This window comes from Pseudonaja textilis, chromosome 2 (assembly GCF_049901715.1).
Source record: "Pseudonaja textilis isolate UNSWEBS1 chromosome 2, rPseTex1.2, whole genome shotgun sequence".
Taxonomy (NCBI): domain Eukaryota; kingdom Metazoa; phylum Chordata; class Lepidosauria; order Squamata; family Elapidae; genus Pseudonaja; species Pseudonaja textilis.
The window spans coordinates 184,633,943-184,656,870 of record NC_141991.1 but is presented as its reverse complement, the minus strand read 5'-3'; the positions used below and the strand labels follow the sequence as shown (position 1 = coordinate 184,656,870).

Below are 22,928 nucleotides of genomic sequence, written 5' to 3'. Positions count from 1 at the left end.
GTTGTTCTCTTGAGGATAAATGTAATACAAAAAGAGCTCAAAAAACACCATGATCCTAATCCTCAATCCTTATAAAGTCTTCCTCTTTGTTTTATTCCTGCTATTGACACCAGATAATGGTGTAAATTCTGGGCAATTTTTATAAATATCTATATGAGCCCAAAGAGAAGAAGAAAAACATTGAAACCTTTAAGCAATTAGAAGGAGGAGCCCACCTGGCTGTGGTAGAACCAGGCAAGTATTTTGGGAGAAATTCCCAGGAGTTACTCAGTCCTTTGGAATTTAGATTGTATCAGAAAAGGGGAAATAGAAGAGTTGAGGGAATGACTTAGAGAGTGTGAGATAACCTGAAGAGATGGGGGAAATCACATGAATCCACAGAGATGGAAATTTGCTAAGGTCAGAAGGACATAAGGCTTCAGATGAAGGAGGGAGAAAGAATAATTATCCCCAAGGGAGGCGGCTATAAGTGAGATAACAGCTGGAGAAAGAGTTGGGCTGTCATCTTCCACAGAAAATACCAAGAGTTGTTGTTTTTGGATGAACATATTCACTGATGCTGTTATCCAATGTATGATTCTGTCATGAATGCATTTATGTGGTTTTGTGTGTGATACTTCATTTGTTTCAGTGATAGGTCTTCGTGTTGAAATGCCACATGTTGAGCAATGAGGGGTAGAAATGACATGAGTCAGTAAACTTTTAGATAGACAGTGCAAAATAGCCTGATAATATTTTCATCTTTGGAAATAATTCCAAAAAAATACATCTGTGGGTCTTTCCAGATCATTGTAAGTAGAGCGAACGCAGTTCTTACTCATCTGTTGAAGGGGTCTTGACATATGTCTTCCAGACAGTTGCGATTGTGAGGCACTGTATTTTCCCAGCAATCAAATGTAAAAGTTCCTTCCTGGAAATGTTGTTTTCAACTATGTCCTGCATGTGGTGTGATTATTTTGGACAAAGGGTCTAAAATTTGCAGCAAAGTAGGTGAATAGTATATAATTCATTCATTAGATTAGCAATGAGTAAAATCAGAATCTACAAGCAAAGTTTAGTCCAAAATATAAAGACAAGTAAAGGACCTAGGCAAATTCAGGTAATGAATCAGGTCAAAAGCATCTAGGAGAAAATTTAAGGTGTATAAAGCAATCCCTCCTTCCAGTTGTTAAGCTGGTTGAAAGAAGCTACTATTCAAGAAAATGGCTCTATTTTGAATGAGAAGAAACACAAGGTTTTGAATACAGAAAAATTTAAATAGATTATGGGCTCAGAATACGTCGGAATATTTGATTTTGAATATTATGCCTTTGAAATTAATTTTAAGGAATAAATGCATTTTGTGCAGGGGAAAACTGTTTTTGATATTGGAAATATAACAAAGAGGAACAGTATTGGGACTTTGAATCAATAATGTCAGTTCTGTTGTGTTTTCTTGGGAACTATCTGTTCCCAGAAGAAAATGTTACAAAAAAGATATGCAAAAAAGTCTGTTCAAAAGAACACAAACAAGATGTTAAAAAAATGGACAAGGTTTTAAAAATTAAGAAAAAATAAAAATGATAAACCGAGAGAACAATTGGAATAATTTCTTTATGTTGGACTAACAAGACAGGCTCTTTAAAGTATTGAAGGAATGAAAAGCAAGGATCAACAGTCATCTAACTGGATTAAAAATGTTTTATGTAAAAAGAGGGAACACAAGATCAGTTTATTTGATCATCATTGAAATAGAACATGTTATTTTGGGTGGTTATTTTGGGATTTGCTGACATCTGGACTGGAAGAATGTTATATATTGGATTTGCTAACAATTAACATTGAGTTTAAACATTTTCTCTACAGTTACTTTATGTATTCTAATCTGATAACATTTAAATTGGCTTTTCTATATAGTTGTATTTCCACTTCAAGTAGGAAATATTTGTGATCTTATTCTCTTATTCTTCGTCTGCAGCTTCTTATACTTCTGAAGCAATATCCCATACTGTCTTCATTCCAGTTTCAGATAACAGATGATGGCATTTTGGATTCATCAACCAACTTTGCATCTTTTCCTTTGGTATTCATGTCCAAACCTTCATAGGATATCTAGATCTGGATGAGTTTATAATACATAGGACAAGAGACTAGGCACTTTTGCTTACTATTGTAGCAAAACGATCTGCAGCTCTGCAGAGTGTTTTCTGGTTCTGCAACCATTTTGAAGCAGTTGGATAGGGCCACTTGAGTTGTTGCTTAAAGACAGGATTAGTTAGTCAAGGCCATTCTGTACAGTGTGAAATTTCTCTAATTATATGCTTCACATATGGTGGATAGATGTGTTCTGTGCATGTAAATCTAAATTTTCTTAGGTACTACAGAACAGTACAATAATTTAATGGATGATGGCTTTTTTCATAAAGATAGGGATTTATGTAATGACTAGAAATCAGCCACCAGCTCCATGCTTAAAAGTACAATCAGTATTTAATATTCAAACAGGACCTTGGTATGTTTACAACCAAACTAATTATTCTAATCAAAAATTATATAATTCTGTAATTTAAAACAATTTGGGTACTAGTTCCAGTTGATTTAGATTCAGAGAAATATTAGAATTATTCCAAAGGAAAAGATCCTCCTTCTCTTCCTCCTCCTCCTCCTCTTCCTCCTCCTGATCTTTTCAACCTGACAGCCTTCAATTACATATTTTATGACTAGAGATAATAGTGTAGTCTCATCTTCTTCATCTGGAAGCAAGAAACTAACTGTAGTAGAAAGTGCTTTCTCCTTGTGGAAGAGTTTTCCTGACATAATATGAATTGCTATAAAACATTGTCACAGACAGAACAGTAATCTGCAAAAACTTGCTATATAGTAAACTTTTCTACAACAATGATGACCAGGAGAATCTGCACCAAATCAAAAAGTAAGATAAAGAAAGATGTATGGTGCAAATATACCTTAGATAAATGTTATACTCCTGCATCATACTTCTTAATCTCTTAATATATCATAGTTAATTGTTAAAATGCCACAATAGGGCTACCACTTCGAGTTAAAAAAACCCAAAGAAGTGTAATCAGATAATGTATCTGCATCCTTGATTTGTACACACAATATTTCCTTTTCGATAGAAAACATTTAAAAAAGCGGGATATGCTAAGCATGTGAACTTTTACCTTGTCAAGCTATTGAAACATATTTGGAAATTATAGTAATTTGATTTAAATGTTGCCTATAAGGCAAAAAGAAGGTTTAATGGAATCCATGTGCAATTAAAATGCAGAACTAAATGTAATCAGACCACAATGACTATAGCCTTCCTACTGATAGCCTTATTATGGCCTCAGAGGTTGAAAGTTTATATTAAAGTTACTAAATCCACTTGAATGAGATGATAATTTGGTGGTTGCTTAATTTAAACAACATATTTTAAGCATTAGAAGCGGTAACCAGTTTCTAGATTTTGAAGATCTCACAGTTATTTTCTTTAACGGATGGTAAGATGCATGTTTTTCTTACATTGTGACAATTGAAGGGCAAGTCTCATAGGTCTCTTGAAAAAAAACATTTAAGGAAGATGGGCCTTCCTGTAGGAATGCTTTCAGGGCCTATTAAATCATTGTCTATATCTCTGCATATATGTATACAAACATGAATGATTATTTCAGAATTCATATTAGAAGTCTTTTGTCCTATAGATAAGACTTCGTGCACCACATCACAAAATCCATTTTTTAAAAACTAACATTGCAATCATCATAATTATCATTGTCATCATCATTATCATCATCCTGAATTTAAAAAAGAAAGTATAACTCCAAACTTATTTTCTCTGGACAGTTTTAAGAGTCAACATCCTGTGTTGGAGTTCTCTAATCATCACAGCACAATTTACAGTTGGAACACACAGAGAGCCAGTTCAGACCAGCTCATCTGTTGATTTTGGCAAAACTCCTTATTCTCACTGCGTGCAGCTGTCACTTGAGACATGGGGACTCGGCCCGGAGCCGAAGGAGAGCGGGTCATAGAGTTAGTCAAGGCCCAAACAGATAAAGTTGCTTCTTTCCAACAGTTAAAGGCTCTTTTCCATTTCCCTTTGTGGGAGGGGCATTTCTCCCCCCACCTCTTGAAATGTACACACACAGAAATTAAATAAGGACTTCTTACAAGCCACTGTGCTCTGAGCGTAAAAAATCAGGGTCTGGCTTCCAGAAACAGTACCATCAAAATGTGCTTCTGATTAGGTGGCTTAATTGCAGTTGTGAAAACAATGTTGATTTAGGGCTCCATATTCCAGAGCATGTCAGCTGTTACTAGCCAGCCTTGGACCGAAGCCACCATTCTCTTAACTTTACACTGGGAAAGTTACACACTACCTTGAGCATGTATGTATGTATGTATGCATATATGCATATATGCATATATGTATATATGTATATATATGGTAGAAGAGCTGCCCAAAGGGAGACACTTTTGTGGGTTTGGGTGTGGGGTGTGGGTACTTGCGTGCATGTGATTTTAAGAATAGTTTTTGAAGAATTGGTCTGACATAATATGTAATTTTAATTGATTTAACTCCCTTTTAGTGGAAATCCAGTGTGTTGATTTAATAGGATAATTTTATGACATCTAATTTTCCTGACATTTTCATTGGCAGTTTCAGGAGATAAAATTGTCATGTTTGCACTATGGGAAAAATGGCTAGTTTCAAATCCAGCAAGTTTAACTTTTCCTTTGCCTCAGCAGGATAAGATACCTTTAATTTATTTTGGGGGGAGTTGGAAGGATTAGGCCAGTCATTGAAATATGTTGATACGCGTACTTTTTTCCAGTGGAAAATATGAGATTACACACAGTCCTTAACAATATTTTCAAATTCTGTAGGTTGCCCTTTAAAACCAGGATTTCCCAGTCTTCTTTTCAATCGCCTAAAATCATCCAATAACATGCTAAACAATTAAAATATAATATAAAAGGCAGTACAGGTAGTCCTTGACTTATGACCACAATTGAGCCCAAAATTTATGTTGCTGGATTGCACAAATGACTGGCTTTGAACTATTTGCTAAGCAAAACGTCTAGATATTCTAGTTAAGGTGAAACCCTAGACCCGTGATGGTAAACCTCTGGCATGTGCGCCAGAAGTGGCACACAGAGCCATTTCTGCCGGAACGCGAGCCGTCACACAGAACAGATCCACTGCGCATGTGCTTGTGCCTCCCGCCAGCCAGCTGATTGCCAGGTTTCTGCCGTGCATGCGTGGGGGCTGGGGTGTACATGGGAGATGCATGAGCAGAGGTGTGCGTGTGGGGTCCGCAGGCATAGAGGCGCGCAGTGTGCATGGGGAGATTGCATACACAAGGAGCGGCCACACGCACATTGCTTTATGGGTGCAGGTGAGTGCACATGCACACTTTTGGCACGTGACGATGAAAAGGTTAGCCATCACTGCCCTAGATGTTTCCCATTTACTCTTTAGAAACCGGCCTGAGACTTTCAAAAGAACAATAACTTGAGCTTATGTCTATGGCAGGTAGTCCTCGAATTACATGGTGTAGCCCAAAATTTCTGTTGCGAAACAAGTCAGTTGTTAAGTGAATTTTGCCCCATTTTCTTGTCACGTTCATTAACTGAATCACTGCAGTTGTTAAATTAGTAACATGGTTGTTCAGTGAGTCTGGACTTGGCTTGTCAGAAGGTCGCCCAAAAATAATCACGTCCCTGGGACACTGCAACTATCATAAATATGAATCGTTTATCGAGCATATGAATGCAAATCACGTGACCACAGGGATGCTGCCATGGTCATAAGTGTGAAAAATAATCATGTCACTTTTTTCAGTGATGGTGTAACTTTAAACGGTCACTAAATGAGCTGTTGTAAGTTGAGGACTACCTGAAATTAAAATACATCATGGTAATAAAATAAAATAATAAAAAAATAATAGCAGCAATAGGCAATAGAAAAGTCAACAAAGTGAACAGACCATAGAATGTCAAGGAACTATCTTTCTCAAACAGATTATCCATCTTGTCTATCTAAAGATAGGAAAATGAAGTCTTATCTTATACTGTGTGGTTGGGGGATAAAAGTAACTTCTCCTAGAACAGATGGGTCAAACATGTGGATGCGGGCCACGTCTGGTCCGTGATTGGCCCAGAGTTGCCCTGCGGGGCCATCCGAGACACAGCAAGTGACTGGCCCCTGCTGCCCAGGCCAACCCAGGCCATGCCCACTCAATCAGCTGCAACAATCAGGTCACGCCTAACCCGGTTCCCTGAATGCTGCAACCACCACAAATACATTCCCAGTGCCCAGGGAAATGGGATAACTTGCCACAGCCAACTCGCCACAGCCAACTCATCATAGCCAACTCACCACAGGCAACTTGGCACAGGCCAACTCGCCACAGCCAACTCACCACAAGACAACTTGTGGGACTATTTAATAATTCTATTTAATTATTTAACATAAATAAAAATAATTTTAATTTTTGCCATTCACATTTCATTCTGTCCCTCCTTTGGCATCCTTTCTTTAACGATTCTATTCCACCATTTCTTTGATATTAGGGTAACTCTTGTGAGGTGTCCTGTGGCGAGATGGCCATGGCGAGCTGACTTGCAGCATGTTGGCCGTGGCAAATTGTCATAATTTTTTTTTCAATTACAGAGGGAAAGCCCTGAACTCTCCGATTCAGGTCTTCCCAGATGTGCCAATATGACAACTCCAATAAAATGGGACTTTGAGAAAATGCTTGTCTCGGAGTTTGTTGCATTGGAGTTTGTTGCTTGGAATACTGGCACACATGATTATGGAAATGCTGCAACGGTTGTATGTGAGAAGACCATTTGTAAGCCACTTTTTTCAGTGCCATTGTAACTTTGAAGGGTCACTAAACAAATGATTATAAGCAGTGACGGGATTCAATTTTTTTGACTACCGTTTCTGTGGGCGTGGCTTGGTGGGCATGGCAGAGGAAGGATACTGTAAAATCTCCAGTCAGAGGTGGGATTTGCCAGTTCTCTGAACTACTCAAAATTTCTGCTCCCAGTTCTCCAGAACTGGTCCGAACCTGTTGAATACCACCTCTGATTATAAGTCAAGGACTACCTGTAGCATCAATATGTGATCCTAGCCGATATCAAGTCGTCTGGATCCAGCTCACCCGTTGCCATACTAAGATTCTGCAGGAATCCTTAGCATTTTGTGGATTGGGCTGAATTGTCCAATGAAGTGGCAGTAGTGGGGAAATACAGAATACTACCTGAAAGAAAAGTTATTTTCAGCCCACAGCAGTCTAACTTTAGTCGAGTCAAATTTTGTAATATAAAAGGAAAGATATGTGGTACAATTAAGAGGCGTGCAAACAACAATAACGTAGTCTGATTTCATTCGTGATATACTCTTCCCTCGATCTGCCTTCCTCGCGTTTGTTTCCAAGTGACAGTGTTGGGCACATTGTTAGACAAAGTTTCAACAATACCACATGAATTGCAGAAGGAAGAGTGGAAAAGCTTGCGGCGGCTGCCGTGAAAATTAGATCAGGATGCTTAACCTTTGGGAGAAAGTTTTTTTTCTTACAAAGAATAGAACTCAGAATATAATTGAACAGGCTTTGCAGGCGAAAAGAATGATTCTATACAAAAGTAGATACGTTTACTTCTTTCCAGAGTCGGGCACTTTTACTTAGGTATTTCCTCCTTCTTTTTGAAGAAATTATTTCAAGATAAAGAACATCCATTATTCAGTGCTAAACTGTGGGTTAAACACAAAAGGATGGCAGATTTGTTCTGAGGTTATGAATCAACTGAGACTTTTGGAAAGAGGTTTTAAAAAAACTTATATTGAGTTTTTCTACTCAGGTGACACCTGAATCAAAGGAATCCAAATAGCCTATTCATGCTAATGTTACTTTGACTTTTCCTTTTTTCCCTTCCCTTACGTTTCAACAAAGCAGCTGCGTATAAAACCAAGCACTCATATTTGTAAAAGTACTGTTTCTGAGATTCTTCAGTAACAGTATGTAGATGCGTAAAGGCCACTTTACATCCCACAGTCCAAGAGAAAGCGTTGAATTTCACTATTCCTTGACCATACTGTTGGCATGTTTTTGTATTAGGGAATAAATGTATGCACAGGATCAATATTCAACTGTTATCTCTTGGTGTATACCTTATTTGTGGATGTACAAATGGCCTTTGATCCCAGTCTGGATCAGATAGAAATGTTGCAGATTGATCCAAATAATCAGAAGGGATTTCAACCGATTTCACTAAAGGTATCGCCTCAGAATTGTTCTGGACTGGACTTTATGGTTAGATGCCAAATGTCAGCTCTGGCCACAAATGCCTCAAGTCAGCTCTAGTTGGTACACCACCTCGAGCATGCGTGCACGAAGACCAGCTGGCTGGCGCACTTTGCACATTAGAAACTAGCCATCCACTTGGTCTTTGCACATGCATGCACATTAGAAGCCGGAAGAACAGGTGTTTAGCGCGCATGCGTGTGCCGAGAGCTGCTCTCTCAGTTTCTGGACCACGCATGCGTGCTCCCATTTTGGTACTCAGTGCCGAAAAGTTTAACCACCACTATGCCAAACAATACCAGTTAAGAGGACCAGGTAGCAACATGAGAGTATCAAGAAGATTGATCCCCCAGAAGAGACATAAGATTTGGGATCGCTCTTTCCCTCCCTCCCTCCCTCCCTTCCTCTCTCTCCTCTCCCTCCCCCCCCCCCTCTTCTTCATTCATTAGATGGAGAAAAATATCTTCCTGTAATTTCATTTGGTTTAATTTTAATATTAGATGCTTGTTCATGTATGGTTTGTTGTGTTTAAACAAAAGATTATAGTGTGAACTTTAGCTTGGAGCAGTGGTACGAATGGCACCATAGTACCATTATTACGGCGATTGCACAGACTTTGATTGAATTTGGCATTCTTACCTTTCTGTCACGCCATTTCCGAGGACCTGGGCGAGGCAGATGTTGTTGTTTGATGGTGTTAAAGGTATCATTGCAGGATGTAAGCTGTTCCAAGTAAAGCTGCCTTTTGCAATTGCCTGATGGTGATTTTGTCAATGCTAACAATGTTTAACTCTGCTCCAGATTTTTTTTTGGGGGGTGGGGGTGGGGGGAAGGGGTTGCATCCAAGGAACCTATTACTGTTGGTATTATCTTTGCTCTCTTTTGCCAGAGTCGTTTTGCTTCCATTTGTCTGTCAGTGATGTTCACTATCCAAATTTTTTTGTCTTTCTTATCAACAATGGTTTAGTCCAGGTGTTGCGTAGCAGATGCTTGACTGTTTGAATTCTCAAGTCCCAGAGCACTTTGGATTCTTCATTTTCTATTACTTGGTCAATTTTGTCACCCCACCAGTTCTCGCTTACAGGCAAGTGGTATTTCTTGCAGATATTCCTATGCACCATTATTGCTACTTTGCCTGGTTGTTGTTGTTTGTAGTCAGATTGTGTGATCTTCTTGAAGCAGCTAACCAGGTGGCCCACTGTTCCGTCAGATTCTTTACAGAGGCAGTATTTGCTTTCTATTACTGCCTTCTCAATTCTAACCTTGTAATGCATTTGTTTTTAAAGATTTGGTCTTGTGCTGACAGAATTAGTCCCCCTGTCTCTTTCTTCAACTTGCTTGCTCTTAGACAGTGCCAGGACTGTTGCTGTAATTTTGAACAGCATTAAGCAACTGGTTATTAAGTGATTATTATCAATGTTTGTAGTGATCTTCTTCATCCAGGCTCTTGATGTTATTTCCATAGAGCATCTTGATTTCAATTTTTACTATGTCTCCCCTGTTGTTGGTAAGGGTGTCCCATTTGTCCAGTCCAAACTCCATGGCAGTGTCTTGGCTGCATAATACTAAGCAGGTGTGGACATGGCTACACATCAAAAACATCTGCCACAGCCCATTGGATATGTGGAGTAGATCATAAAAGTGCTCACAAAATGGTTAGTGTATCCACTCACAAAATACTTAGATACTAGAAGGCAAACTAAGGTCTGAATTGGAGTCATTAACCTTTACTTACTTTATAAGAATTTCTCAAGGGCTTCTGGGAGATTATTGCAAAGAGAAGTCTAGCTTCAGGGCATGTCTTGGCTTCTTTATAGCATGCTACCTTCTCATTCATTTTTTAATTGAAAAGAGCTTTAAAATCTGAAACTAGGTGAGGCAGGAAAGTTGGCAGGAGCCAAGCAATGTGTTGTGGGAACATCACCACTCCCAGGCGTTATGGTGAGGACCCAGAACTAGATGTTGGCCTGAGACCTAGAAGGCACGAGTCCAGAGTTCCTCTCAGCCAGTCACATTTTTCAACCTTACATACCACCCAAGATGGTTGTGAGGTTCAAGTTACAGGCACACAAAGAGTCATGTAAGCCACTTCAAGCTCTGTAAAAGAAAAGTATATTATCACCTTAATAAATTCAATGTAAATATAAATCAATTAAAATGTGTTTCCTGGAATTCTATCTGGCTTTAAAAAAAAAATTCACCTCATGAATATTCAGAAGAGATTATACATTTATACCAAAGGACAACACTCCATTAATTTCTTTTTAAAACATAAATTCCACTTAGAAAGCTGTTGCAAAATAGGAAATTGTGGTTCACCGGCAGCTGGTGCAGATGGCAGGGGAATCAGACAGTGGGGAAGAACGGGGACTAGTCAGGGAGTCTGGAGAGGACTCGGATGAGGGTCCTGCATCCAATGCAGAGATGGGGCCAGGACCATCTGGGAGTGGGGTGCTGCCTCCGAAGCCTTTGGAGTTTGGCAGCAGCGAGGCAGAGGAACAAGGGGAGCCTGTTCCCAGTGCACGTGTGCACAGAGCTGCTAGAAGGCAAGAGAAGCTGAAACAAAAGGGGTGACTCAGGAGTAAGGCTGGTGGGGGTGATTGCTCCTCCCATAAGATATAAAGGTCAGGCAAAGATGACGAAACCTTTGCAGGAAGCAAAGTAGTTTGTTCGGTTCAGATTCATCCTTGAAGCTCTTTGTAATTTGGTTTTTTTTCCTAGTTCATTTGATACTTCTGTTATTGGCAGCACTTCACAGAAAAGAAAGGTGGGTGCTTATCTCGAGGGACTGTTTGAGATTAATTCCAGCTGGGAATGAAAACAATTCCCAGCGTTGCAATAAAACAAGTCTTGTTTTTAAAATAAACGTGTGCGTAGTTATGGTCTAGGAAGCCTTGGTCAGAACAAAATATTGATGTCTACTTGTTTAGAAGAGTTTGGTTGATATGACAATTTCAGGGGGTCTCTTCTGTCCCTTAAAGATTTGTCTGTAGTGACTGAGCGTACATATAGTTTTTCTTAGATAATTAGTTCTTTTCACATGGGTGCAAAATGGAAGTATAACCATAGTTACGAATGAGACCAGAAACAGCAGAAGCTGTAACTTTAGCTTGCCCACAGAACTGATGAAGCTTGGTTCCTTGTTCAGTTACCACATTTAAAGCTTGTATGCGTATTAGATATAAACTGAAATCGAGTCTAAAGTATGACTTTTTTGCCTCTTGGTTATTCCTGTATCAACAATGGTGAATCCCTTTCTCTCCATGCAAGTTTTTTAAAATAAATAAATAAATAAATAAATAAATGTACTTTTCTGGCTGATTTCAGGTTTTATAAACGTGAAATGTGGAAGGTTTTGTGGTTGTTTATTTTTGGCATTTTTGTTTGTTTGTTTATTTCCCCTTGGACCACTTATACCAGGAAAAAGCTAGATCAAGGTCAGTATTTGTTATACTTATCCAAAATATAATATGTGTAAAATCTGAACCAGGCTAAAAGATGTTTGAATGCATCCAGCTTTACTTCCTGACAACATTCTAGTTCACACAGCTAGAAATTCCACTTTTTCCTTCTCCCATTATTTTAGATGAGACATCTTATATTTGAGTAGTTCCTTGTTTGGATCAGACATATATAATAAAAAGTGGAGTGCTTGCTGTTTCTGTGACAGAATGTAGCATGATGTCTGATTGATTGGAAAACAAGGCTAAAGATTTTAATTTCTTTATCCAACAAAATGCAAGGCCCGTTTAAAAAAAAAGTATGAGTGAGTGTCATATTCAATTTAAACAGTAAATTCAGAACCTCAGAGGTATCGGGAAGATTATCTGAAATCTAAGATAATTTATTCTGACTTCAGAATAAATCTCATATAATCATCACATCAAAAAAGGTTGTCTATGTACCACAGCAGTTTATCAAAGATTCGGCATAAGTGCTATATTCTTTCTTTTCAGCAGAGAAAACATTCCAGTGAAGCACCCCCATTTTTCTGGGTGGCATCCTTCTGTTATGAAGTGTTAAATGTAGCTAATTTGAATAAAGAAACAAGATTTGCTGGCTTGTGAGCATAGAATGATAACTTGTAGATATAGCATACACCGGGGGGGTGGGGGTAGAAAAACGTTTCAAAGATGTCTGCAATGCAAAACACACTTAGATAGGTTAGCCATATACCTTTGATAAATAAATAATAGGTCTTCTTTTTTTAATCTTTCAGAAGAACTGTGTGGCAAAGGGATAGCTTCTCTATAAAAAAAAAAATATAGCGACACAGGAAGTTGCATAGAGATAATGGGTGTGTATCCAAACTGATCAATTATGATAATTTGGATGACTATAAGGTTCTTGCTCTTCCTTATCCCTCTCTCAAACTCAGCAGCTTAAATCTTTTTAAGATCTCACCCTGGTAAAATTTTCAGAAAGCATTGTTCAACTGCAATCTGCTGTGTATCACTCTGCCCGAGGAATATATCTCTTATAGCTTTCTTAATGCATGGCTCTACAGTACATGACATAATACACAAAATTATTTACATGATTCTGATTTTTTTTAAAAAAAAATAGTGTGTGTGTTGCGAAAAGAGGAAGAAGTATCCAGGCAATTAAAAAATATCTTAATATCTGTTTAAAAGGTGCCATTTGAATTATTGAATATTACATATTTCCTTTATGTTCCACATTTATTTTCTTCGATATATATGTTTTGGGGTGGCTTATTCTTTTTACTCACAACGGCATATATAATAACCTTCATTATTTAAATACCTACTGATTTCTCCAGTGTAAGGAGATTGGAACAGAAATGTATAAATTACATGTACCTTTAAAAAAAAAAAACAACCCAAAACTTAAACATCACTATGGGAAATAACTGTTTTGAGCCTTCTTCCTGTCTTTTTCTAATTTTCAGCATTTTCCTTTAAGCTTCATTTTTAGTAATCAAATTCTTTCTGGTGGTTTAGGGCTTCTGCTTTAGGGCAGAGTGTGTGTGTGTGTGTGAGAGAGAGAGAGAGAGAGAGGGAGGAAGGGAGGGAGGAAGAGAGAGAGAGAGAGAGAGAGAGAGAGAGAGAGAGAGAGAGAGAGAGAGAGCTACAAGAAAGCTCGAACGATGTGCTTTGAAGCTACCCTACTTTGCTTGCCCACTTTAGTCGGCGCATCACTGTCATGTTGCTTCTAAGCAAGCTGGCCAAAAAAAAGAGGGAAGATAGTTAAACAACTTGCCGTTTATGAACAGGGAGAGGGCAAGCAGGCCCGTTGCACCTTGACCACCTATTATGAAGCTCTTTGCTGCAATGTCAAGTGAAAGCAAGTTAATTGGGTGAAGCTGTAGAGCATGTTAGGGGCGTAGTAAGGGGATGCTGTCTGACAGCTGAGTGTCAGCAAGAGCTATTCAACTGTGGCTGAGAGACAGAGACCTGTCACAAGGTTCACGCCTGCTGCAGCCCAGTCAGGGAGTTGAAATGTGGTTCGGTCTCACTTTCTCCCTCATTGCATTCCAGCACCTTAAGATTTCACACTGGATGTATCAACCCTTGTTCTCTAAGCTGTTTTTTTTTCCCCTAACCCTTCTGAATTCAAATGATTGGACAAAAAGATGCTAATGTTTGGCAAAGTGAATGTAAATAGCATCTTTCATTCTCGCTCCATGCCCCCCCCTCCTTCCTCTTCCTTCCAAAGCGAAAATCTACATCGGGCTCCAAGGCTCTGGCAAAAAATTAGACTGCCGGAAGGGCACTAGACTGACGCACATGTCTCCATAAAGGGTCCTGGAGCCAGGCGATTAAAGGTCCGGATTAAGATCCAGGCAGCAACACTTTTGCCTCTTCAGGTCTTTCACAAATGAATCTCTCACCTGAGGTTGATCCAAACTCGATTGCAGAAAATATGACTTCAGCAAACAGAGTGGTCAATGCCTGGAACGCCCTACCCGACTCCGTTGTTATTGCCTCAACCCCTCACAGTTTCAACCTCAAACTGTCCACCGTGGACCTCACCCCATTCTTCCCTGTCTTACTGTCCCCATTTATCTGTATTTACTTCCTTTGTTCCTAATTATGTTCATACTTATATTTGTTATCTTGTGCATGTTTGATAAACAAATAAAAGAAAAAGAAAGAAGGTCCCACAAGTTGGTCACACAATCTGTGCGTTCAAATACTCCCCCTGCCAGCCCCAGCAATTGAAATGAAGGGAGCAATTTGAAAAACAAACTCTTGAGAGTAAATTAACAGCAAGCTGTGATAAAAGACGTTCATTATTAGAAGGAAGTTTAAGGCGAGCTGAACCCAAGAGTGATGCAAACCAAGCCTTAAAAGAGAGGAAGACAACATGCTGTCATCGGCATCCCAGTTGTAACTTTTAGAGCTGCAGTATGGTGAACTCGGTTAGTATTATTTCTTTGGGAAACTCCGAAATGCCTAGATCGTGAACAAATGCTGAGCGAGAACGATATACTGCCACAGTGAACAAAAACAAAACAAAGGGAATATTCAAGAGAAAGGTGCCAGCATTCTTAATCTGGTTCTTCCGGATGTCTTGGATATGATGGCTGGGAAGTGTCGGCAGCAAATGCAAAAAAGGTTCTAAGGATCTGTTAAAAAGAAGTTTTTGTTTATTTTATGAAACAAACTTATGCGGCCGTCCAGCTCACACACTGATGACTCCAGGGGGCTTAAGGCATTAAAAAACCTTCCCTCTGTGCTCCTTCTTGTGCAGTCTTTTTAACAACCTTAGAAGTTCATTTACATTTATAAGGCAATCAACATAGGTTTGCCTTCCTTTTATTTGTTTGTTTGTTTTTAAAGGGGCTGGTCCACCATATTTGCTCTACTATTATCCTTGGAGACTATTTATCAGTAAAAGCAGTTGTCCCTATTTACCCTCCAGGAAAATTAACCCTTCGGACTGGATGCTTCTCTACAACCAATCTAAGTGCATTAATCCTACCCAGTGCCAAAAAGCAAAGGAAAGTAGGGATACTAAAAAAAAACAACACCATCCACTTTAATTCAGAGATGGAATTCTAGATTTATTCCCATCTAGACAACAATTATCAGGAATTACACCCTCCACCAGGCCACGTGTTTGCTTTCTTTTGGAAGGTGAGGGCTAATAACGACCAAGGCCACAGTAGCCCTGATCTCCATCCCATTGTTGGGTTTTAATTCTACCTGAGCAGAATTAGGAGAAGCAACCTGACCACAGAACGGAAACTCAGCTACCTCCCCCTCCGCTTCCCCTTCCCCATCCCCATCCCCCTCCCCATCACCTCTACCAAATGTTGAAGCCTTTTCAATTTCTATTGACTAGCTGCCAATCATTATGTTTCATACTTTTGCTGAGCGTGGCTCCCCAAGGAAACCTGATTTTTTTTTTTAACCTCTCCCCTTCTTTGGACTTTTGAGGTTGTTGGGTTTTTTGTGTGTGTACTCCCTCCTTTTCTTCTCTTTTTCATTTCTTTTTCTTTTTTTTTCTTTTTGAAGATTTTATTTGGGTTTTCACAAAAATCAAAATACAAATAAAACATCTTTTTTGAAAATAGCATGGTCCCAAGTTATCACTTCTTCATACAGACACAAAACTCAATTTCATGCTCATTTTTATATTCTATTCCATATCTTATTACCATTTTATATTTTCTACATAGTTTTCCCCTTCTTCTAATTTTCTCAACTTTGTTTTAATTATCTCAATTCAAATCATTATATTTATACTTTTGTCTGTCCTGTTACAATTTCACATTATCTTTTCTTATTAAGCAAATTTTTCTCTGTAGTTACCAATTAGAGTATGACACCTTTATATCCTTTAATTTTATCCATTCAAGCTCTTATTTAAGCTTCAGTGTATAGCTTTAAGATTATAGCATTCAATATAATACATAACTTCCAATCGAATTCTGCTTGGTACATTCTTAAAATAGACACTATATTCTTAAAAAGAAAAAAATTATATATATAAATATATAAATAAAACACATTCCATTCCAATTCAGTTCCATCACTAATATGCATTAAAATCTTAACATCTTTAACATTTCTTTTCAATTGAATATCATACTTCCTTGGGAACACTTATAAACTTTCCATAATTAATTCTTTTTTTCCCCATATTTCTCACTTATATTTTTATAAATCATTACTAATAATTAAAAATGTTCCCTTTTAATTCTCTCAATCATTTTAATTCATTTATTTATTAACAAACATCCCACTGCATTACAATAAATATTTTATCCATCATCATATTTTCTAAAGTTATTTCTATTTGTAATATAACAAAGCTATCTTATGTACCGTTGCAGAATCCCTTTTACAATTAAATTTTCACCCATTATCTCTAAACAAACTTATGGTTACAATCCTTATATCTTTCCCCTGTTTCTCCATTTCTTGTTTCTGTCTTTTACAACTTCTTTTCCTTGCCTTCTTCCCCCTCTTCTTCTCCCCCCCCCCTTTTTACCCCCTCATCTCTCTACTTCTAACTCTCTCATCTGTAATCCCCTCTTCTGTTGCTTTCTAATGTTATACTTATCTTTCAAATTGTTCTTCTTTTTGGTTGTTTTTTCTAATCTTAAACCTTTCACTCTCTTTCTCCCCTTTTCTTCCTCCCCCACTTAAAATTATTTGATCATTAAAGATGGCTTCTTCTTTGTCCCAATCTTCTTGTTCTGCAAGCGTTTCTTGTTGCTTCTCATAGTTCCAGATCTCCATTTCTAAGAATTGAAACACGAAGCCAAAAGAACCTCTCCCTTCTTGTCCATCTTCTTTCCATTTTTAAAATTCCATTTTCAGTTCTTCTAAGAGTGATACCATTTTTAAAACCTTTAAACAACCACCCAGTTAATTTTAGTCATCTAGATGCAAAAACCAAAAATCACCAAGTAATAATCCAATAATCCAAGGCTGTTTCTACTTGCTTCTTTTTTTCCACTTTCTCTTCCTGGGGTTCTATTATTTTGTTACCAAGTTTCCATTAAAATGTATCCTTGAGCAATCTTGTTAAAATTTCACTGTAAGTTCATTTTAATTACAGTTCCATTCCTTAATTCCAGGCAGTCTCCTCCATTTTTCCAGATCCTGCCCTTCTATTCTTTTTTTTTCTCCTTTTCAGCTTTTAAAAACTTTTAAATGTCCAGAAATCTTTATTTATCCCTTTGACTTTTATTTTCAGCTTAGATGCCTATTAATATCAAAGTGGATTTTTTTTTCAGTTTCTTGCTTAAGTCTCTTAGTTGTCAATATAAGGAAGAGAAGAAAAAAAACCTAATCCTTTCCCTTCTCTCTCTCCTTCGCAGCTTCAAAATCTTCTTTGGGAACAATGTTGTTAAGTTTAAATTCCAGGGTACCTTATTTGACCCGGTCTTCTTATCTTCCTCCTGCACATTCTTTTCCGGTCGAGTTCTTCTTTGTGGTGGCCATTTCTGACCACCGCTACAACTGCCTTTGGGAAAGGGAGTAATGGCCAGCTGGGGAGGAGAGATGCGGCTCTCTTCAACCCTGAAGGCAGTCTCCCCCCTCTTCACCACCTCTACGGCGTGGCTTAGCCCTGAAACCAGCCGGCTCGGGGTGCTCCAGTAACGAGCACGGATCAAAGCCTTGGAGAGACGAGGTTTCAGTCTGTCGTCGAAGAAGCTCAAACCGGAAGTTTTTCCATTTCTTTTTCTTTTTTTAAAGTCTTGTTTTTGAGGAGTAAAAAAAATGTGAGCCCCAAAATGTCCTTTAACCTGGAGGATGATAAGCAGGTTGATTTGAAGAGACAATAGTGCCAACAAACATGCACATTTAGCTGACCTTTAGCTTCTACCATTTATTGGTGTCATTTACTTAAGCAAGACATTTAGCTTGATCGTCATTCTGCAGCACCATTTAAAATACAGCACACATTTGTACAGAAGCTCATCCTTTGTTCGAAGGAAATGAAAACATCCCAATCTTTTATTTTTTTTAATTGTTTCTCTGATATTGTGCTTAAGTATTCACACAAATGTATATAACTTGCTGATTTGAATAATAAATGTGCAAATGGTCTGTAGAGATTCTCAGTCATCCAAGTCATGGTTGTCCCAAAGGAGCTGAAGAAGCTTCTTGGATAAGAAGCGAAATGTCTTCAAAGAAAAAAAATAAAAAAGTCTAGTTGCCTCCTGAAAAAAAAGCACCTTTGGAACAAATGTGCAAATAACTGACTTCGATGAGAGAGGCAAAACTAAGCACTGTTAGCCTAAAAGCCACCTGTCCTGAAGACTGCATGTTCCTATTTTGTCTACAAATTCATTTTCTTTGGAATCGTTGCAGAACTGAAAGTAGGACTACTTTTAAAATATCTCCTGGGGATGACCTTTTAAATTTGCTGCCATATGGGTGGGTCTTAAAGGTTTTTACCCAGCTTTTTAGCCAGCTCCAAGATGACCTTGTATAATACCACAAAATCAAAGAGCCAATATCAAAGAAAATTGCTGAACTATGTGATGTATAGAGCCATTGATTTTCCCCATCTTCCCAGTAACAGTAATAGCAATGGGAAGAAAAAAACAACCCAGAATTCACAGTAGCAGAATTCCAAATACGACCTTATAGCTAACAACTTTATTTTTATTTATTTATGTATTTATTTATGTATTTATTTATTAAGTCCACCAAATGTAAGCCATCGCATTTTGACAATAGTGCATTGTTACTGGTCTATTTTAGAGTCTTGTGTGTGTATATATTTGACTGAGATTATATGTTTTAAAACGGGGTCCCCAACCCCTGGCCCACAGACTGGTTCCGGTCCACCTCCCGTTGGGAACTGGGCCATGGAAGTGGCGGGCAAACCTTCATTTGTGCATGTGAGGAGCTAGGATAGGAAAAGTTTTCTTTTTGCCACCACCACCACCACCACCAGTAAGGTTGGGTACAGCCTTTTTAAAAAGTCACTTAACCCTTGCTATATTCGAAGAGTGTAAATATACAATCTGGAAAATTTTGCCTGAATTTTACTAGAAATTTCTAAACAAGAATTCCGTTTGCAAGTCCTTTCTTTTACTATGCACGGACTCTTAGTTTATCAGTCCTTGTGGAAAGCAAAAGATGGTTATTGGCAACTTTTAAAATGTTCTAGACAAAGAAAGGTAAAACTGGTAAGTATTTAAAACTCACAACTATTTCCGCCACCTTTTCTCAAAAAGGGTTTGGTAAACACTTCTGTTTTTATTTATTGTTTGTAAGTCTTACTTTAAATGTAAGTAATCCAGGTAACCAGATGTGCAGAGGTAAACCAGTGCATGACGGCAAATTTTGTAACTATATTCAAATATTTAAAAAGAATATATGTAATCAAAGCATCGTATAAGCCAAAGAACCAATTGCCCTTTTAGAAAGTTGTTATTAATGGGAACAGTCAATAGATACATAGAGTATACTTATATCCCTTTGAAATCACTGGGGCTTAAAGTTATGCATATTTCCAGTAGTCCACATTTAGCAACCACAATTGGGATCAGCAATTTGGTCACTAAATGAAACCACAGTCCATGCTTACCATCATACTTCACTTTTCCTTTGCTTTACAAACTCAAGAAGGTTGACTGTAAAGTTACATTTTATCACCATCTTAATTATAAACAATGGCTAAATGAGGCAACTGCTAAACAAGGACTATACTCTCTAGAGATAATATCTACTGTTTTTATGAACTAATTAAAGGAAAATGTTTTTGTTGTCTTTATTTTTTTTCCCCCCAGGATTCACGAAACGCTTCAAGCATCCATACTGTGTCAAGTTCTTTACCCCAGCTAGATCAAGGCTGTCTTCCAGGGTTTTTGCCACTGAAGTCCGAATCAGATTATGATCTGCCTTTTACCTTGGCACATAATGGACCTCCAATTTCATCCTCCTTTCCTTCAAACCTACATGTCATGTCTGCCAAAAGAGCAATGCCAAATGGATGCTAGAATTCTAGTCATTTTGTAAAGCAGCTGAAAGAGAATTAATTAAAGTCCGATTTTATTAGGATGGTTTTTAGCCTTTGAATTGAAGTTTGCTCTCTATGCATTTCTATGGCATTAATTTTACATTCTTCGTGGGAGGAAGGAGGGGGCCGATGTTTGCATATACTGCACATCCCATGCCCAGCATAGTGGAAGGGTCATTTAAAAAAAAAAAACTTTTATTTACCGTGGTAGCTCATTTTTATGTAATATATTTTTAAATGTTAAAGAATGACACATTTGGGGTAATTTTCCTCAGACTTAAAAAAAAAAATCAATAAGCCATTTTATTCTCTATCTATCAAAGTTGTTTCATACTTGTCTATTTTAAAACAGGGCTGCAATACTTTAATAGGATTGAGAGAGCTATTTGAAATGTATGCCAATGATTCCTGTCATTTCATGGCAGCCCTGCCATGGTTCAGTGAGCCCTCTCTTCTCTCTTGTCAGCTCAACTGAAGACAAGCATTTAGTTGCAAACTTTAAGCAGGTTGTGCAAAACAGAAATGATGTGACTGCTTCTCCTCCTGCACAATTATGTCACTCCTGGTCAATGTGAGAAGGTCAGGTTGCGCCTTGTAAAGCTACATGATACCACTTGCCCATTTGAACAAGTTAAGTGCAGAATCCGGTCCCTAACGGCCCCTCTTTTTTTTTTTTTATCAAGTCGGCATTTGATCAGGAAGTAGAAACAACTGTTGTAGGGAGATTTGGAGAGGGTCTGTGTTTATGTGCTTTCGTAAGGGTAGTTCTCAAGCCAGCATCGCCCGGTAATAAATTTAATCCTGAATTTCAAGATTTTAGAGTAATGGCTGCTCTGACCTTCAAAATAAGCTCCTTTCTTTGTTGTTGTTGTTGTTGTTGTTGGTAGGACCCAAGAGTGACGCCCATCTTTTGATGCTGACAGAATGTAAAGCAAGGCCATTGCCCTGCATTTTCTGCCTTGTAGCACACAAAAGTAAAATTGTATGTCAGGCCAAGAGCTGACAAGACGCCCCAGTGACATTTCAGCTGGAAAGAGCAAGTGTCTTGCAACCAAGTGGTCAAATATCAAATAATAGGTCAAGCAGGAAGGAGCTGAGTTCTAACCACAAAGAGGTTTCTGGTAACTTACTTGACAAGCTTTTGGGCGCTTTGTGGCTTGACAAAGTGATATTCTGTTGGGTATCGCTAGACAGTCTGTTCTTTATTGCCTTCAGAAGATCAGACATTGACATTGATTAAACTCTTTAACCCTTAAAGGTTAAATTCTGGCCGTATGCATCATTGTGAGGAAAGAACAAAAGAAATTTTGTAATATATACCATTTGTTATGGTATTAATCACCCCAACTCCCCAGCGCCATTAACATTTGATGTGTGATGTAGTTTTTGACAGGGTTATTGAATGCAAAATCTATACCTTAGATTGCTTCTCATTATAGATCAGAGATACATTAGAAAAATAACATTGTGCTTGGTGGAATTTTGCAATTTCTCATGCTTTGATAAGAGTAGGGTTTGATTTTGTAAACCTGACTGCTAACGTTTGTCTTTTGTCCTATCATCCCAGAAGACAATAAATTTGCATACGTAATACACCTACCACTATCAGTAAAATCATGTAAATTCCTGACTGGTAATTCCAAAGCCACTTGGTAGAACTTGGAAATTTTTCAAGTATTTCTTATTTTAAGATTTCAAGAGGGCTTTCGTGCCTGGCGTTGTAACTGTGTTCATTTAAAAAATGAGCAAATAGTGTTGTTTTTTTTTAAGATCTCTCTTCATAGCATGTTATCTTTGGACTATTTAAGGAAATATTTTTCCTCTTTCTGACTATTTCTACCCATAGAAAAATCAGAAAAAGTAATATGTATTATTCCAATCAGAGATTGCTTATCTTTTCCATATGGAATTTTAGCATGCTTTGTTTTGTGCTGTTTTTCATTTTCTTAATTACAGTACACACTTAAGGTTTTTTTTTTAAAGGTATAAGATGGAAGTCTGATAAGATTTGCTTATCAGCTGTATAATAAGTCACAGTTTGAGATTAAAATCAACATAATAATTTATACCTTATTGGTTGTTGGAGAATTGGAACAGATCTGATTTGCCTTTTTTTACAGAGCACTGGAAATTCATAAGGAGTGTTACAGATAGATGTAGAGTGTATAGATAAATGTAATATTTTTAAACAGAGAGTTTACAAAGCAAGGTGATCACAGCTAATATTCTCTGGAAGTAGTTACAGCTACACCACAGAGTAGATATGACACCAGCAATCTTAGATCTTTTTATCGCAGCATTTCCCAAGGAAACGGTATATACTCAAGAGTAAAATTTGTTCCCATTGTTTTATTCCCTGCTACTCACAGCCATGCTTTCTTACCAAATTAGCATTTGCACACTTCTGCTTATATTTGCTATTTATACCAAATACATCTGTACTCATGAATTCATCTATAAAATTCTCTGTCCCAATATTTTTCCTCTTTTCTGATCTCAACATTCAGGAGGGTCTCTGTGTGTGTATAGATGTCAAGCTTTATTAGCTCCACATTTAGAAAGCTAATTATTATAACTGCACCTAATGTAATGAAATCACGATTCTATCATCAAACTTTTTTTAATCCACGGCATGCTTAGATGTTTATACGGTCAGTGATGATACTCAGAACTTAT

General features: G+C 37.8%; 1 protein-coding gene across 5 annotated transcripts in view; it reads left to right on the top strand.

The window, feature by feature from the left end:
- Nucleotides 1-21,845, top strand: part of CCDC171 (coiled-coil domain containing 171) — a 178,228-nt gene extending 156,383 nt beyond the window's left edge. For all 5 annotated transcript variants that reach the window (XM_026718389.2, XM_087926588.1, XM_087926587.1 and 2 more), the window contains one exon: nucleotides 20,023-21,845. In XM_026718389.2, the coding sequence (XP_026574174.2) occupies nucleotides 20,023-20,232 (210 nt within the window). In that variant the 3' untranslated portion in view covers nucleotides 20,233-21,845. The remainder of the gene's footprint in view (nucleotides 1-20,022) is intronic.
- The last annotated feature ends 1,083 nt before the right edge of the window (nucleotides 21,846-22,928 follow it).